This window comes from Ischnura elegans, chromosome 4, assembly GCF_921293095.1.
Source record: "Ischnura elegans chromosome 4, ioIscEleg1.1, whole genome shotgun sequence".
NCBI lineage: Eukaryota > Metazoa > Arthropoda > Insecta > Odonata > Coenagrionidae > Ischnura > Ischnura elegans.
Window position 1 is genome coordinate 54,442,190 of NC_060249.1, and position 19,114 is coordinate 54,461,303.

At 36.8% G+C, this 19,114-nt stretch overlaps 1 protein-coding gene across 5 annotated transcripts in view; it reads right to left on the bottom strand.

Moving 5' to 3' along the window:
- Window positions 1-1,353: 1,353 nt before the first annotated feature.
- Window positions 1,354-19,114, bottom strand: part of LOC124157510 (exportin-1) — a 61,807-nt gene continuing 44,046 nt past the window's right edge. For all 5 annotated transcript variants that reach the window (XM_046532304.1, XM_046532308.1, XM_046532307.1 and 2 more), the window contains 5 exons: window positions 16,585-16,833; window positions 15,507-15,632; window positions 10,028-10,154; window positions 8,478-8,764; window positions 1,354-4,321 (listed from right to left, as the gene is read on the bottom strand). In XM_046532304.1, coding sequence (XP_046388260.1) covers window positions 4,175-4,321; window positions 8,478-8,764; window positions 10,028-10,154; window positions 15,507-15,632; window positions 16,585-16,833 — 936 coding nt within the window. In that variant the 3' untranslated portion in view covers window positions 1,354-4,174. The remainder of the gene's footprint in view (window positions 4,322-8,477; window positions 8,765-10,027; window positions 10,155-15,506; window positions 15,633-16,584; window positions 16,834-19,114) is intronic.

Consider the following 19,114-nt stretch of genomic DNA (forward strand, 5'->3'; position numbering starts at 1 on the left):
ACTGAGTTTCCATTTAATCAACAATGCTCATTACAAAAAAGTGTAGATATGTTAAAAAGATTCCCAACTACAACACATCAATTCCATTGAAAGTAAACAGGTATTCCTGAGCAGTCCTTTATAAACTAAGAAGTACCTCCTCGGATATGAAATAGCAAAAAAACTGTTAGGGGGACTGAAAATGACCAATATCTTATGCTAAGCATCAGCATACATCTTTTCTGAGTGAGCTGTCTAATATTTTACATCGTATCACCCTAAAGAACTGAACAATCTATCTATCTGCAGCTCAAACAAGAATCGAATCTATTTAACTTTTCCCTTAAAAAATGCAAAATTTTCACTCCACATTGAGTAATAGGTTAAAAATTGCAGTCAGTGAAGTTCCGGAGGACAAGAGGGATCCCGAATAAGAATGTACTACCAATGATAAAGATATTGAACAAAACACATGGGTCCACATGACCTTCGAGTCCTATTCATATTAAAAAAGATCAAAATTGATGTACTCAAACATTATCAAAGTTTTCTAATGTTTACACCCTTGAAAACATCCTAAAAGGATGAATCTCACTCCCTTAATGAGTCTTTTTTGTAACAAATTACATACTTATTTTTTCATTTTGTAATTTCAAGAGTGTTTAGACCTTTTTCAACATTTGCCTGTATCTTAACTACGTACATTATAAATGTATAAGGAAATAGTAAAATAAATTTTCAAAATAGAGATAGAGGCAAATGCTTCCAAGGGTTTACTTTAGGAACTCAGATAATATTAACAAAATTATATGAGTTTCCAACAAGTAATAAATAAATAAAAAATATTGGTGGAACAAGAGTGGTATCTCCTCTAAACAGTGACTTAATGTGGATTCATAAACTAAAAAAATGAGAACTACATAGTTTGAACTTTTTGTAGTTTGTAGATTTCATCTTGAGATACAAGATGCGTTTTCTTATGACTTAAAATCTGTTTTATGAACAAATTAATCCCATAATATTCTAAAAACTCATAGCCCTAAAAATAGCAACCAATTCAACTACTTGCCTTTGCTTAGAGAACTCATCAGGACAAAGGTTGATCTAGGACATGAAGATCCAATGAAAATAATAACCAGTCAGTCTAAAAATGTCACGGTGAATTCTCTAGTTTATAAATATGATAAAAATATTACAACATTGGAGATATTACTAAGTAAACAAATGGTTATGAAATTTCATGATATGACACTGATGAGGAAACTGTTCAGTGGGTGGAATGCAATATATTATACTTTTCCGAGAAAAATATAAATATGTACCAATTGCAGTACCCATTAATACTGAAAGGGGAAAGTACACCTACACAGATAATGAAATTGTATTCTTTTATTTTGAATAGTAAAGAAAACATCATGCCACGCTACATCAAAAGCATACAGCCACATTTACAGCATGTCAACACACTTTCCAAATATCACATCAAAACATTCTATCAATTATTTTAACCAATGAGTTAGTTCATGTACATCAACCTCATTTGCATTAGAACACTACACATCTCACACATTCTACTATTTCAAATAGAGAGATAGTTTAACTCATTGGTACACAATTATTAAATAACCTACCATTATAAGACATACAAAGAAAATGACTTTGTTTGGAACTTAAATAGACAATAACAAGATGTGTTTATGGAAATGAAAGATTAAAGCAAATGAAAAACTGCTCAATTCAGTTTGAAAATGTTTATTTTTAATAAAAAAATTGTGAATAATCAAAGCAGGCACATACAAGCCTCATAAAAGGACCACTCCTATGTGAATGGGGCATTTAATGGGGACATCAACACTTGATATTCAATGTCAAAAAGGATCATTTCTCCCCATTAACAACTGCCCTCTGTCCACATCTCCTAACCACCACACATTCCAAGACACTTATTCTACAAAATAATATGTTCGCACAACTACAGACACACATTAACACACACCCACACAACACACGGGAGGCATATCTTGACTGCGCAACGGCAACCACGAGCCAATTTGAAACCAGAGAGGTAATGAGGTCATTAGTAGGGATGTCCTGATTTGTGGCTTCTCAATTTTACTTATTCCCTTGGCTGAACTCATGTTTCACCCCAAAGAATGTTCCTTTCATGAATGATAGTAAAAAAAATCTTTATGCCAACATAAATTAATCACCTATATTAAGTGCTATTTCACAGATTTTTACTATGTACCACTCTAGTAATAAAACATGTTTCCCATTAACCCCTCAAGTGAATAATCAAGTCACAAGTCAAATGGGAATGTCTCCAACAATCAAAATGCACGAATATAAATGTATATACAAAAAAGAAATAATTTCCTTCGTTTATTAAACAATAAAGTTTCTGGCCATATTTTAAATGGATTTAAGGCAAAATTTAGTTTTTCCCCCGAGCTGACACTTGTTTAAGTGGTCATTTTATGAAGGTTCTTTCACAATCAATGATTGGTTTTGAGAACTTGTTCCACTCAAAAACCAAACTGCTTAAGAGCTTTTAAGCTTTCAAATAGTTTGGTCCAACAGAAGTTTGCCATTGATCATCCCTATAACACATAGTCTTTGAATAAATGTCTTTCCAATGTCTGAAAGTGATTAAAATGTCATTAAAACTAAACAGCAGTTGCCTCAAACAGTTCAAGCATACAAACTGAACACAAATGTCCACGTTAGCAAAACACTACTCACAGCCTGCAGTGTTGGGACCAATTAACTATTGTTTTTCAAATCTGGATGTTCTTTCACACTTTTCAACATCTGTGCAGATTCACCAAAATGCACTCAATTAAATACTGGATAAATATTTCAGAAACAATGTTGATGAGGTGGAAACGAATCCAACACCAATAGAGTATATTAAGGGCTGCCAGAGCATTGCTTTTTAAAGCAACAATTGCAGATGATGCCGGGAAATGTTGTCAGTAGAAAAAAGAAAATATGAAACAAAATGCATTGAAAAGAAACCACATCAGGGTTTACACTTTAAATAGTAAGCCAAGTGAACTGAGATAAATCATACTTGTAAATGAAAGCACTTTCTAATTTTCTCTCTCTCTGAGACCTGTCTGTAGATGATCTATGAAAACTCACACACTCAAAGACACAGCTATGACCACAGCGTCACCTGGCACTCATAACAACAGCTGCACACTCACTCCCAGCTGCCCGTCATCACTCCTTGTTCACACACCCTCATATCCATCTCTCAACCACCTTTTGCAGCAAAAAGATATCGTTTAGTGGCATACCGAACTCAATCACTCAAATCACTTAATGAGGACACAAGTATCTCAGTCACACGCAGACTCACAAACACACAAGTCAAACACGCACAGAAAAAAATACCAAACCATGCAAGAGCCAGCCATCCACTTTTCACCCATCTCCCACGCCACACCCACAGATAGATAGAAGTGGCCAACTTGTTGGTGGACCACAATGCACCACACACTGCTCCTCACAGAGGGCACTAGATACAAGAGGGAATTTCAACATTTTTTCCTTATAAATTTGTTTCCAGACATCCACCAAGCATTATTCATTTGAGGCAAGACCAGTGCTCAAATCATGGCAAGGGCCACATTTCCCAGTGGGGGACTCTTGCCCCCTGGCCCAAACCCCTCTCCCTCCCACACCAAGTACCCACTCTGTACATGAGACCCTAGCCAAAGCCCAACCCTCTATTCCCTTTGCCAATGAGAACACTTGGTATGAATCCGAATTCCCTTACCATTCCTCTTTTCACTACATCACTCACTCCTGAGCCAGACAGAATGCACCAGCTTAATTGGTCTCCCAAAAAGTGCTACCAATGTTTCCAATATCAACAATGATAGTATTCAAACTATTTGACTATTTTATGGGGTATCAAGTCTTTGTTATCAGTTTTCAAGATTAAGAGCTTTGGAGAGAAGTCTAAGAATTTCTGATCACCTGTAAAAACATAAAAAAAAACTCCAAAAGTGACCGTTCAAGCTTTCAGCCTGCAATAAGTTTCTTTCTATTCTTTTCCTTTTGGCTTTGACTGCACTGGAATGGGCACGGCTCTCAGAGACTGACTTCTTCTCCGGCTTGCTTTCTCTTGACGTCAGAACTCAAATCCCTTGGACCTCCCTGCAGACCTAACACCTCTCATCCTCCACTAGTCCTGCATTTCCTCTGGCATCTCATGTGGATTCAAGATGCCAGGTACAGACATTTGAAGTCTTCTCTTCTCTTCCTGTGCCTTCTGCAATGCCTTTTCTCTCTCCTCCAGGAAAAGATCAGAATCATCTTCACCAGTATACTCCTGAAAACAAATGTTAAAATGCCATGAATACATAGTAGTGTAACATTTTGTTATATTTTTCCATTGAAATTTACTAGTGATGGGTCGGTTTGATTCCTCGATTCTTTGATTCCTAGATTCTTGGCCAAGAACCGGAATCAAAAAATGCCACAGGCTTGATCCTGACAGAGTGAATTGCTTTGCTTTCTGAGCAAAAATTTAAAAGGACTTGTTTAAACAATAAAAATTGGGTATTGGGCTATTTAACAATTATTACTAAAAAGGCTACATTTTATTTTCTGTAAAATTTCTCAGTGGGTAGTTTGCTATTGTTTAAACAAGTCCTCTTTTGTTTATTATATCTTCAAATTACTTGAAAGTTATGTCAAAATGGGGAAAAATTAGAGATGGGTCGAATAGCAGATTTCTCAAACTCGAATATCGAATTCAAAAATTCGAAAGCCAAAGCAATATAGCGCATTTATATGTTTAAACTAGAGATGGGTCGAACATCAGATTTCTCTAACTCTAATATTATATCATACCTCAAATAATCGAATATCTCAAATTTGGAATGCATCGAATACTACAGTTGTGCAAAGCATACTAAACGTTCATTTTCGGATTTTCCCCCGATCATTTTTGGTTCCCCACGTCGAACGATATCTGTTCACCACTCTTTTCCGTGAATTTGATGTAGTTCGTCAACTTGCCTAAAACGACACTGCATGCACTAAACAACTAGAGTCCTCTATGTTGTTTCCGGGTCAACTACCAATGACTTGCGTGCTACAATGTAAGGAGCGAAATTCAAAGTATTCGAGGTATTTTGCACTATCTGCCTGATTAGAGATGAAAAGGCCCATCTGTCAACCATGGTTTTAAAGGGCTGATGGATTTTACATTCACCAAAAATCAGCTAAATTCTTACATATTTAGTGAACATCCCACTGATTTGAGTCAATAGTCCGCATTAATACAGCCAAACTTCGATTTTACAAAGTTGGAGGGACCGAAATATGGGCACTCTGTAAAATCAAAGTGTGTAAAATCAAGAGTTGGTGTTGAGGAGGAGCATAGATTTCAGGATAACACTTGCTCATTATTTTTAGAATGCTTAGTCATAAACTTTTGTATAGTTCTGTTTTAAGCTAGAAACAGAACCAGAAAAAGTCTCATATGTGAAATTTTACGGTAAAAGAGCATGAAATCCTTTTCAATCGCTTCAGATATATGTTTCCCAGATTCAGTTACTCATTTGGAGGCAAGAAAATGAAGCCTAATAATCTTATTTACTCACAAGCAACACCACAGATGGCGTGTTACCTTTAGAGAAACAACGTTGCATTCCTGAACAATGTTTCCAGGGTTGAACAACATGGTGGAACAACATGGTTGAATTGCTAGCATTTCTGGCACTAAGATTACTTCTGTTACCCAGGAGAAATTCAGGAGTGGTGATACTAAATGCTCGCAGAGAAGCTAATTTTCGAAAATCTTCTCATTAAAAGCAGTTTTCAGGAAATACGTTTAACCACCTGCAGGCAAACAAAGATTGGAGATTGAAGAAATGATATATCTGAGGATAGTCATCCAAATTAACCCCATTAACAGGGAGCAAAATTTTGCTAATACATCACAAAGGCTTTACACCCTGTGGGCCTGGGTTCAAGTCCTGGCAGTAGCAGAAACTTGTCAGAGATACTCTGCAGCACCACTCTGTACAGCAGATGGGACGTTAAGTCCTGGTCCCTTTGGAGCCTATCATTACAACCTGGCTAATGCCAGCATAGGGTTCCTATCCCCCCAGCCCTTACTTCATAGCGCTAATGACCCCAACTGTCTGTTACCTCCTTCCAAATAGCATACCATAGATAATATGGAGCACACAGGACCCGAGATATTCGGAAATTCAGATTTTTCCGGTGTTTAGATCACTTTTTTTAATTGAGCTATTTAAATAATCGCACAACTACCGTCATGCCGCCAGTGATGAATAAAAAAATTATTAATAGTCCGGAACAATTTTCCCTTTTTATAATTTTTACACATTAAAAAAGCATTTTCCCATGAAATTTTAGCATTAGTAGATTGAATCTACAGGGTATAGCTTCTGCCGGCATTTTTTCCATGAATTCAGTGCCGGGACTCACAAGCCATGTGACTCATCTTCACGTTATATTTTGCTTCCCCATACCTGATAACAACACCGGACACTTTTTGTATTTCGATTTAATGGTGCTAAGCCATTCCTGAGTTTAAAGGGACTGCCTTATCACTCACGTCTTGAATTTTACTTCAATGATTACATGACGATTGACGACGCGAGTCATTCTTCGAGGGCATTAACTCCCGTTCCGTTAAAAATAAACGCTTGCCACCTAGCGGAGTTAAGCTAATATCTATTGAAGTTCCAACAATGTTTCATTTAAACCCACTGAAAATGAGATACAAGTTGAATCAGCTCTAATAAGCACGCCGAGCAATCAACTTTCCCTCGCCTCCATTCGTCCCGCAGATGTGGGGTTTGCCCGCAGAATGAGACAACGCATGCTGCTTTTACCATCTTATTGAAACAACATTGACTTACGTCCATACTAGAAGTAAGACTTTTTTTTTTATCACCTTGAAAGCCAAAATTTTGGCATGGGAGGATTTTTAACGGCTCATTTCACTGTTGTATTTCGCTGGGGCGATGGAAAACTTTTTTAAGTTTCAAAATTCTATAAAACCTTCCGTTAGGGATAGGTATTCCGTAATTCATAACTGCGGATTAACGACTGTCAACTGTATTTACAATAAATATGTTATAAACAGCGTCGATCAATAAGTAGAATAATAAACGAAAGGTGATAATGTTAATATTTCAAGCGATCATGTCTTAATCAAAAGTAGTTACGCATACACAGCGATTGCCATATGTTTTAGGTTTCCATATCATTCTACGGCAAATTTGAACTAAATGCGATATTCACGTTCATAAAGGAGCCTGAAATATTACTGAGAGGGCGCAGGGGGAAGCAATAATTATATTCACAATGTTTATAGTTTCACGCTAAACAGCGCGACGTCATTTCAACGTTTCTGTATTCATTTTTGCAACTCATTGAGACGAATAAATAACCTGACTTCATGTTGCCCCAGTCGGGATTTTCAAAACAAGTCGAAAGACAACTTCGTAAAATCAAGATTAGCGGCCTCTATGGGGCTGGGGTTATGCAGCGCAAAATTGAAAAACTGCGTAAAATCAAGAAAAGATGTAAAATCGAAGTTTCACCATTGCATTTCTGTATGCTTTCGAGTGTCGCTGCGTAAAAACGAGACTTGATGTTAAATCAAAGTGTATAAAATCGAAGTTTTTCTGTATAGTCAGGCATACATAATAGAACTCCATGATCACCTGTCTCTACTTTGAATTCTTGCATAAATCATGAAAAGTAGATACTATTTACATTCTCTTGAACACAACCAAACATATTAAGTAAGTATCCCAAAATTAATCACAGCACTCATCATAATAGCTAAGAAAACACTTAGTCGTTTTCCAGATTTCAATGAGGAAACACAATTCAGATTGGCCTTCTGTTCTCTCAATCACCAAAAGAAAGAAAATATGGACATAGCACACGTCAAGATGACAGCACTCATCATTATGGTTCGACAAACATTAAGTACATTTAAAAATATTATGACATCTATTTAGCACTTTTGACTCTTTTTCTTTTATGAGTCATATGAATAGAAAGGGTATTTCATTTCCATCACTGTCCATGTAAAGGACACTAATGCACATAGTAAAAGAAAATAATTAATTGAAGACATTCCTACACTTCAGCACACTTTTTTAGCTGAAATATAACTCCCACCAGATGTTAGCTGATGACAGAACAATTCCTACAGTATAAGAAGTCAATCCCACAGACACACATTCCCCATGACTTCATTCCAGGAAAAAGTTTACCAATACCCAATTTGAATACCAGAACAGAAAATCAAATGACAGCCTTGTAGGTCTTTTTAGCACGCAAATCATGGTGACAATTAGAATTTCCACAATATAATCTAACAACTTTCGAGGTCTTTCCATAGGCCACGACCATTCTAATGCAAATATGCTATGATATGTACAACCTTGACGATGCTTACAGACAAGACTTCGTTAAAGCTTATTACTCACCCTGATCTGAACAAGAAAATCACGAAGGTGCTCCTTGAATGCCGGGATATCTTGATTTAAATTAAACAAGCCTTGCACCGTGATTTTTATTTGGTTGTCAGTTAGGTGAGGAAATGCAGCTCGTAACAGGCTAGCCACAAACTCCTGGACATAAAGCAAATTGTTTGCTGGGGAGAAAGCAGCCGTTGGGTCTCTTGCTGCAGCAGCGGGTCCAAGAGGTACCACAATGCGTCCCATTTCCACCAGGCTGAACATGTATGCCAAAATTGTTGCATGCATGTTGAGTCCTATTCAGCATAAAGAAATCAATAAACTGTTAGCAATAGAAGAAAATCAGAGGAGGAAAATAATATTAAAGAGAGTACCAACCTGTCAAATTAATTGGCAGGCAAATCACATATTGAGAAATTGCTACAACAGAATGACCACGTTGATTTAAATGACAAGATACAAATAGATGAAAATGATAGTAAATTATTAATGCATATGTGCAGCTTAATAACATAGTTGTATGCTCAAGAATGATAGGTATTATCAGCTGCTAAAAAATCAGAATGTTATTTTTAATAAATTTAAGTAGAAATCATCAATTGCCATAAATATTAACGAAAATTAAGAATTACAGTCTTAATTCACACATTTTCTATTTTCTATGCACTCAATCACTATTGGCAAAAATGTAGTAAATCTCCAAGTTCACCCATTCATACGCACCACTGCTACTGACAAACATTCCACACTATATAGTGAATGCCAATTAAGCTAAAAATAAGATAGCGAAACTCTTAATATTTACTCTGCACAACAATGCATTTTCATCTATATTATGCACCTTAAAGTGCTTGGAGATCAACTTTTGGCTTCAAACACCGATTTGCATCATTAAGACCTAAGGTGCGAATGTCATTGCACGTCACAAAAATATCTATGGACAATTCCAGCATTGAATTCTAGTTGGTACATAGGCACAGTCATCTTTATAGAAAACTGATGGCCACATGGTCAGGCCCAAAAAGGTCAAATAGGTTCTCCCTTATGTTTCTGAAAGTGTCAACAGGATTTTGAAAGACCATATCTTGCTAGAGATGAGGAGGAATGGATTAAATATTATTTGCAATTATTTTTCCATGAAATGGGTTAAAAGGGAAGGTACACTAAATTTAAAGAGACAAGAGAGAGTGCAAGAAATAGGACAAGGTACGGGTAACAATGCTTTGGATTATTCACAGTATCTTTTAAAAATAGTTTGCTCAAAGTTTTAGAACCCTTGATAAAATCCTTTTATGTCTTCAAATCATTTTAACTTTGATATACAATGCTAATTCTGCACATTAACAAGTTATGCTTCCATAAAGACTGGACATGCATTAATGCATGCACTTCACACCACCTTCCAATTTCCATCATATCAATTTATTAACAAATTCCTTACGAGGTAAATAAAATACAAATATTTTAAATTAAAAACACAACAGAGACTTTCCAAAATATGGAAATTAAAGCAATACAATTCTAAAACTCTACGGAGATTAAGCGCAAAGGAGGCTCACCAGGAGTATGTGATGTATCCGTAACAACAGAAAACACATGTTGAAGTATGTCTGTAAAATAAGTCTCGTAAAAACTCTGAGCAGCTTTTTCGTGCTGCTCAACATTTTGAAGCAGTTGGAAAAGAATCTGGAAAATAAAAGAACAAATATACTTTAGTACATATACCAATCAAAAGATAAATAAATTTCATAGAAGTTGACTCAACACTTGTGTGAAGTAGTCAAAACCTTAGTCAACAAATACTTTCATTTAAGTTAACTATTTTCACTAAAGGCTAAAGTCTGAGGTACTTAATCTATACTGCAAATTTCTAATACTCTCCAGTTAAATGATGCGGCATTTTCTTGCTGAAGTGAATGCTAACCACACACATAAAACTGACCCCAAGGCCGCTTTCAGACGAGACGACTTTTTGCCAGTCGTCATTCACAGCATGGCGCCGTGATGCAGTCATCTTGTCTAAAAGCGGTCTCATTTTACGGCCCGTGCCGTAATTGGCGGCCAGTGAAAAGTCTCGTCTAAAATCGGCCTCAATAATATTGTGTGTATTTCACACTGTAGACAGTGCAGCACTGCATTGAAATGGGCGCCATGGAGACCATTGCAGCCGTCCATGGTGCTGTGCCGTCAACAGCACAATTCGACTTGTTTGAAAGCATCCATTGATACCTATGGTTATTTGAAAGCAAGGTACCGTGGACAGCGGCCGGCAAAAAGTCTGAAAGCAGCCTAACAACTAACAACAGTATAAATATATACTGTAAGGAGTTTCATTGCCTCACATGAAATTTTATGTATTCATCTGAACAATAAGCAACACTGAGTTTTTATGCATTACACATTAAAACCTCCATATCACAAATTTGAAAAGACTGCGTAAATGGCAACTTCATTATGATGGTGTCGGATAGCACCTCATTTTTTTTAAGGGACAGGAAAATTTTATTGCAGTTACTGATAAAGCATCCCCATAACATGTAAAGCTCCTAGTGAGATTGACTGACTCACTCATTAATGAATATGAATTTCTAACTATAGTGGAAGGCCCTTATTACGAGAGCTCTTGGGAACAGAGAAATCTGTCGCTACAGTGAGTTGTCGTTGTTACCAAAGGATATTACATCACCATAAAAAAATCACTCAACAGGCGTCACTATGGCTGTTTATGCCGAGAGGCAAAAATTGCCGCATGATAGCCGTTTAAATCATACTTTTGAACATTTAATTCACTAATTATCATATTCACTTGCAATCTATCATCAAATCATATGTAATTATGAAGGACGCTATATGCCGTGGCATTAAGAAGTCGATTTTAACAGTCCCAGCATCAGACACACTCGTACTGAACTATGCATTATGAGCTGTTGTTATCCCTATTTCTTGGATGCTCCAAATGTATATGTCATAACTACCAGTTACGGCAATGCATCAGACTATTAAATGCTAAAACTTTGGATGGAAATGTGTGAAAAACTGTTTTGAATAAATAAATGGATAAATGATAGATTAAGTCCACACTTAGTCTGTCTGTTAGTTCAATATTTAAGTTTTTCAAAGAGATTCTCGTAATCAGATGCAATGTCAGCGGACGTAGAGACCTCTAGCAGCAGTAGCACACTTTTTGATAAGAATGTTGATTGGAACTGACTTGGCCATCTGCGGCAGGATAAACATCATTTTAGCTGCTGGCATTCATGCAAAATAACACGTTTCCAATGTTTATAGGGCATCGAAATCCATCATCATGGATTCTGTCAATATATTTTACTCTTAGAAACAGCATATGATAGAACATTAAAAACATTTGTCATTCGCATCCACAAAAATTCATGCACTTACACAGTACAACATATAAAAGCGACAATAAAATAAATATTCTTCTACAACTTCTTGTTGGAAGACGTAAATAAATCAGGTTAAAACCACAGCAGCTTTGAAAAATGACTAAGTTACTTCTACATAGATAAATGGTCAATAAGGTTCATCTAATGAATCTAAAAAAAACTGCCTTGATAAACATAAAAATATTCTGGAAATTTATTGCCTTTTAACAATCAATCTATCACAGAAAAATTTTCAATCACAGATTCATTGACTGACAAAAAATTAATCAAGTTTTGTCTGCTTCTGACTCCTGGTCGCACTTGCTTTGAGCAGAAATCCTTCTACTTCATTTAGTTTATTGAATTCGTACGGTGACGCATCACTAGCCCAGTAAACATCCGTTATTACTTTAATGGCATGTCACGCCTCAACCACTGAAGGCATAGACACCAATTCATCCTCAGATTCGGAACTACTTTCAGAAATGCCTTCCTCTTCCGCAGCCGAAATCAACTCCCCCTTCGTTAACACTTGACGAACAGGCGCACATTCATCGGCTACATTCTCTTCAAAGTCACAAGAGTCAAAATGTTCTTGAATTTCTACCCAACCATCAGGTTCATCATTTTCCCTTTGTACTTCCTCCATAATCTCTATGGCCTCATCGTTCTCCTCTCGAATAAATTCAGCATGCCGGAAACATGCTGATATGTGCACTGGAGGTATTTTTTCCCAGCTTGCTGATATGGCTCGCATGGCATCCAAAACATTCCACTTCAATTCTTTTAAATTTCGTCCAGGTACTTGAGCGACCGAGTAATTCACCAGTAAACTTTGAATTTTTTTTTGAAAAACTTAATTACTCCTTGGTCTAGTGGTTGAAGAGTGCTCGTAATGTTAGGCAGCAATAACACAATTTTGAAGTTTCTTAGTTCTATTGGTGGATGGGCTGGGCAATTGTCAATGAATAATAGCACTTTTTTATTCCTGCCACCAATCCTGGCATCAAACCCTTGTAACCACTGCATGAAGATAGCAGCCGTCATCCAAGCATTTTTATTTGCTTCATAAGTACATGGGAGAGTTTTATCTCCCTTAAAACATCGGGGATGGGCGGATTTCCCCACCACGAACTGTTTTAACTTATCTGAACCATCCATATTTGAACAGTTACGCCGTATTTACTTTTCTTCCCTCCTTTGCAGGGGTCCGTTCGAGTAAACATTGCAGCGGCAGTAATTATCCAAATAGGCTTCAAGGACGGGAGCCTAGCCTTCCACAGCATTGACATCAACATTTGATGATTCACCAGATAGTTCATGAAGGGATATTCCCTTCCTATTTTTAAATCATGCAAACCATCCATCCGAGCATTTAAAAGTGTCTTCACCAAGCCTCTCACGCAAATATTCAGCTTTAGCCTTCATCATTGAGCCAGTGGTAGGAATCCCCATGGCTCTTTGCTGGCAAAACCACCAGAAAAGGGCAGTTTCTAGCTGCGGATGCTCTCCGGGCCACAGGTGTTATTGGGTGCTTGGACGCCCTTCTTGAAGCACTGCCGCACGCATTTGTTCCTTTATCTTTAAGATGGTGAATAATGTCGATGTATTAATTCCAAATCGCCTCGCAATTTCACTCTTTGAACACTCTCCACTTTCACAATCTGCAATAATTCTCCTTTTGGTTTTTAAATCCAAGGACTTGTTCCAAATCGCCTCGCAATTTCACTCTTTGAACACTCTCCACTTTCACAATCTGCAATAATTCTCCTTTTGGTTTTTAAATCCAAGGACTTGCGTTTACCAGCCATGGGGCTAGCAGACAGGCGGAATAATTTTTAACCTGATTGAGGGAAGTGCAAGGAGATGACAAAAGAGCAATGAAATGTGTACACGAGAAATTAATTATGGAAAGAAGAATAGGAGAATACTGAACATTAAGACGTCGAAGTTGGCGGAAAAAATGCAGTTTCAATGCAGTTTCAATCAAAAATGCATTGAATGCCAGAGATGCGGCACATGGTCAAAAAGTCAACCTGTCGTAATTACGAATGGCGCAGGAGAGGAATCGAGCCATTATCGCTAATACGAATTTATTTTACATTTAAATCATAGGGTTTAAAATGGTTCCTTGGGTAGCTGTCGCTAATTCAAGCTTGTCGCTATATCCCATACTCGTTATAAGGGGCTTCCACAGTACTTCCAGGAAAGCTAGTGAGTTGATATTTTGCACTGAGGTGGGGGACTAAAAGTAATTAGGAGAAAAATTCTTGAAACACAATTTTTTCCATATCCTTTCCCAAGAAAAAAATTTAAAGTGGAACATGTTCCATTTGTCTGTGCAAGTCTCTGGTCGATAACTATCTCTGTCTAGTGCACTCCGGGGACATTTACTTACGATGATTATTTAGATAGGGGAATAGGGGAGTATTGAAGCTTCATTCTGTGAGCCTTTTTATTTCCATCATCTCTTTGATTCTTCAAACAAGTATAAGATTGTAACAGGTCCTCAACACACAGCCTGGTCTCTATTCCCTTGAAAATATTCAATTTTAAAAAAGAACTCTCAGCCATTAAATTAATCGCAGAGCAAAACAGTTACAAACCCACTTCTATTGACAACCTCCTAGAAAATAAGTTAAAAAGAGTGTAATAGGAACTGCCACAGCTATGGCCTCCATATCCCCCAGTGATGACAAAAGTTAGTGTAAAATACCCTTCCTTGGTCCCATATCATATATCTTATGCTGTGACCAAGACATTTCCAACTGAAAAAGTATAACTGTCATTATACCGTAGAGGTACTTTTGGTAATAATTTATTCAACACTACAGATAAATACAGTGCCAAGGACCAGAGCAGTGTATATGAGCTGTGCCATAACACATTCAATTCTCATTCTGTGAATGTGGATCAAACTGGATGCTCAATTAAAACAAGGATGGTGGAGCATAACAAGTGATGGGTAAGAGGTGATCCAACCTCAAACTTTGCTAGGCATTTGCTAGAATGTAAACACACAAATTATTTTAATGTAAAGGTTCTTCAATAACAATGCAAAGGGAAAATTTGACTTCTTGGGACAATTGGAAATTTCTATGGCTTGGAAAAACCAAGGTGTATGTGCAGTAAATGACCTTTTGTGCCATTCTGACTCCTCAACTCTTATTGTCGTGTCTTCTGATTAAACATGTTAGCTCCTTTCTGAGTTGTCCTTACACCCCACCTCCCAATATCTATACACCCCCCTTCATCTTCAAATATTGTATTGCTTATATAACGTATAGCTTAACTGTAAAAATGACATAAGTTGTTGAAACCTAGATGGGTTAATAATAAAAATCATAGACCATACAAATGTTTTCATTTCATTATGTTCCCTGATTATAAGTGAAAAATAATTTTTTTTCACATCGAAGGAAAATTTTCACCGCCTAGGCTTTTTCAGTAAAAGATTATAACCACATGTTTATCTAAGTGCACAGCTACTAAAATGCTCCAACAAGTAGTAGATGAAAACCACCTACCTCTCGCAATGTAAAATATGTACGTATGACATCGTGCGCACAATAGCTTAAATGGCCTCCATTCTGACCTTTTTCAAATGAGATTAAATTTATCCTTAGATTTCCAAGTAAATAAATTCACTTACCTGTAGTCCAGTATCTGCCACATTCCTCATTGTGTGCTTGAAAGCCCAAATGATAGAATCTAGAACTAATTTAAACTGTGCTGGAGGTATACTGAGAAATGCAGGAAAGCAATGGTTATTCACAGCCTGAAAAGATGATTTTTTCACATTAAATATCATTAATTTGACAAATGACATGAATAATTGTACAAATCTATCTTTCATATTTGAAATAATTACAGTATATACATTATTTTAATATTTTTTAAATTGGTGATATAATCACAAGAAGACTATTGAGAATATCCACAGTAGAAGAGAAATAATTTCTTAAGAATCACAGTAGCCCCCACTTTATATTAAGGGAGCTGAGCACCTTTGATCCTGCAGCTAAGGGATCTGAGTGACATTGGATTGTGAGTTATTCCTGAGTAAGAGAGTTTTGTGACCACCAAAAACGGACAAGCATTAAAAATTTGAAGTCCATGGACATTTACAAACAAATAATTATTTTCTGATTAAGATCAATTTCCTGGATATACTGTGAATATGAAGACTGAAAATTCAAATTAGTTCACATCCACAATTATTTTTATGGAGTGAAACAAACATTTGTAGTACGTGTAAATTAGGCAGTAAATTTTAAAACCAAACTGAAACTTATCAAATCAAACTGTTGAACTTAATTCTGATGTATTTATGAATTCTAAGAAGAAAGATTGGATTCTAAATGAATGACAACATAGTGGGAGCAAATAACTGGCCCAAATGTAGAATTGTGAGTAACTAACAACAAATCAGTGAAGATGTGAATCCATTTTTAAGACAAACCAATCATAAATTATGGGGTTTGCTGTATGTACCTAGCTAATGTAACAGAACAAATAGTTACTGCCTAATTTTAGAGCGATACATATCCCATTAATACAGCAACAATTAAATAAAACATAGGGGCAGAACAAAACCACAGATTCATGCAGTGATATTTTCTGGTATTAGAATTTTTTGGGTAAATCTTTTATCTTGGACACACTGAGATAGTACATCAATTTAAGAATGGAATGCAACATTAGGTCAACATTTGAACTTTTTTACTCACTTGAAGCAAGAGAAAGAAGTTAGTTCGATGCTCAGGATACTCCTCAAAGTCCTTATTTATCATCTCTAATGTACACTCAAAAACAGCATCAAATATTTTTGGAACTTCTCCAGTTATATGACTCTCCAGCTTATTCACTATCGTAGCCATGGTACTAAGAACTTCTGGCTCTCTAGCTGATGGTACCCTTGTTTGTTGATAGTCCAAGAGTACTGTATCCAGAAGAGGTGGGATAAAATTTTCAAGTACCTAAAATGAATGAAATTAAAATATATGTATTAGTTAAAATCAAAATTTCTCGATTGATTTGAAAATTAATGGAAAATTTTCTCAAAAACACTAAATTATGCCTGAAAATTTCACCACATAGAGACAAATTGGTTGTGAATTGAATGCGAGTAATAATCAGGGACAAGCAATAGTCGCAAATGTGATAACGTGAATTTTAACCCAGTAATTACATTTCCAAAACATGGCAGCAATTAACACAGCTGCTGTAAAGTCAATACACCCATGTCTCGTATAGCGCAATTTCGATTAGCGCAATTTCGATATAGCGCAAATTCGTTCCTCGGGGAAACATTGCAACGCAGTGTAGCCTAATCAAAAATCTTAAACGCTCTCGTGATAAAACGTGAACTTGCGCTAAGTACACACGAAATTTCTATCAATATACGCATATTAATATTATTTCTTGCCTCAAATCTTCTTTTTTGTTTATATATTAATCGAAATTCATTGCTGCGCAATTGCCAAAAGTATTACTCGTCATTGGGTCTAGATAGCCGGCCTACCGAAGATTTATCTCGTCTCCTTAACAGAATGATAATAAATAATTTAGATCGTTAATTAAGCGTGGGGCTAGTGGAAATGAGTTTTTTTTCCAGCAATACGGTTTGAGACGTATTTTTGCCGTCGTAGGTTACCGGGCGATTGACTTCCAGGTAGAGAGTCTACGCTGAAGCCTTCAAGGTCATCGGTATTCACGGGGGAGAAATGAAGCGGTGACCGAGTTGCGCATGAATAGCATCAACACATAAAAGGGTCCGCTATAGAGTCTTAAACACAATGGCTTCGTTCCCTCCCCGCAGTCGTCCCTTCCCCTTCCCTTCTGCGTCTCAGGAATACAGTTCAGCAGAAGAAGGTGATTTAGATAGAGCCATACAGAGTAAAAACCAAGAGAATATGGCAAAAAATAGGGATGCGTGTAGAAAAGTCAAGAATTTATCAAGAAAAACCATTAACCTAGAAGAGGACTTGAGAGAGGTTAATTGCTTTGAAAATGGAGAGCGTCAAAGCGATATTACGCGGAAGTTTAAACTCACGATGCCTTATTCTAAATGAAGACGAGTAATTCTGAATAAAGACCAACTTCAACCAAGCGGTCTACACATACGGAAAGTTCATGGTGAATCAGTACAAAAAGACGAGAGTGGTAATCGCTCCGAGACATTAAGTGAAAGCTCCGGTTGGTTCCAGAATTTAAACGGCAAGCAGGTATTTTCAGTGCGGCGATATCAGGTGAATCTGCAAGTGTTGATAGCGCAGCCACCACAACATTTTCTGATGAACTCCAAGCTGTTATTGAAAGTGGCTCCTTTCCCCCTCAACTAGTTTTTAGTGTTGATGAGACGATATTCTTTTGGAAAAGAATGCATTCTCGTTCATTCATTTTCAGGGAAGGAAAACCTGGGTCAGGTTTCAAGGCATTTAAAGACTGTTTCACGTAGCTGCTAATGACTCGGAGGACTTCAAATTAAAATGATTTATCATTCATAAACTCCGCTAGCTATGAAATGGCACTTAAAGTAGTATTTTCCTGTCATTTCTATGAGCGACAAAAGGGCCTGGGTGACACATAGTTGTTTTTAGACTAGTTTGAAAAATCATCAACTGCCGGCAACGCATTACGATCCCCTGAGATAGCAGATGTTAGCCCACCCGCACGACAGGATGGAATTTCGAAAGCACGTAAGAATTTTTTTTAACGTGAATAAAAGTCTTTGAATGCGTGAATACTATCTTTAAATATGTTTTAAACTATAAATATTTATAGAAATAATGTTTTCTAAGGCTTTTTATGGGAATATAGATGTTTTAGAGGAAATTCAATACCCAAGACCTATGCTACCAGGAACGCATCCCTATCTTCCCTATGTTAAAACGCTCTCGTATAACGCAAATTCGTATAGCGCAAAGACCCCAAGGAACGCATCCCTTGCGCTAATCGAGACATGGGTGTACTAATGCAGTTCTCTTATCGTAAAATACCTAAACAGAAAAATATTTTAAAATATCTCAGTTTTTGATCTCCAAGAAGGTCCTAATACACGGGTGAACCCTGACTTAATTACAAATAGTTCATGGCCTTGAGTCAATAGAGACAGACAAGTTGATGCTGGGGTTTGGAAAATTATAGCAATTAATACAAAAGCAAAATTCCCAGGGTTCAGTGGATATTATCAAGGCCATGCAGGAGCTCGAATTGTCTGAGTGATTGTTTGCATCTAAGCAATTTGGACCCCCTCTG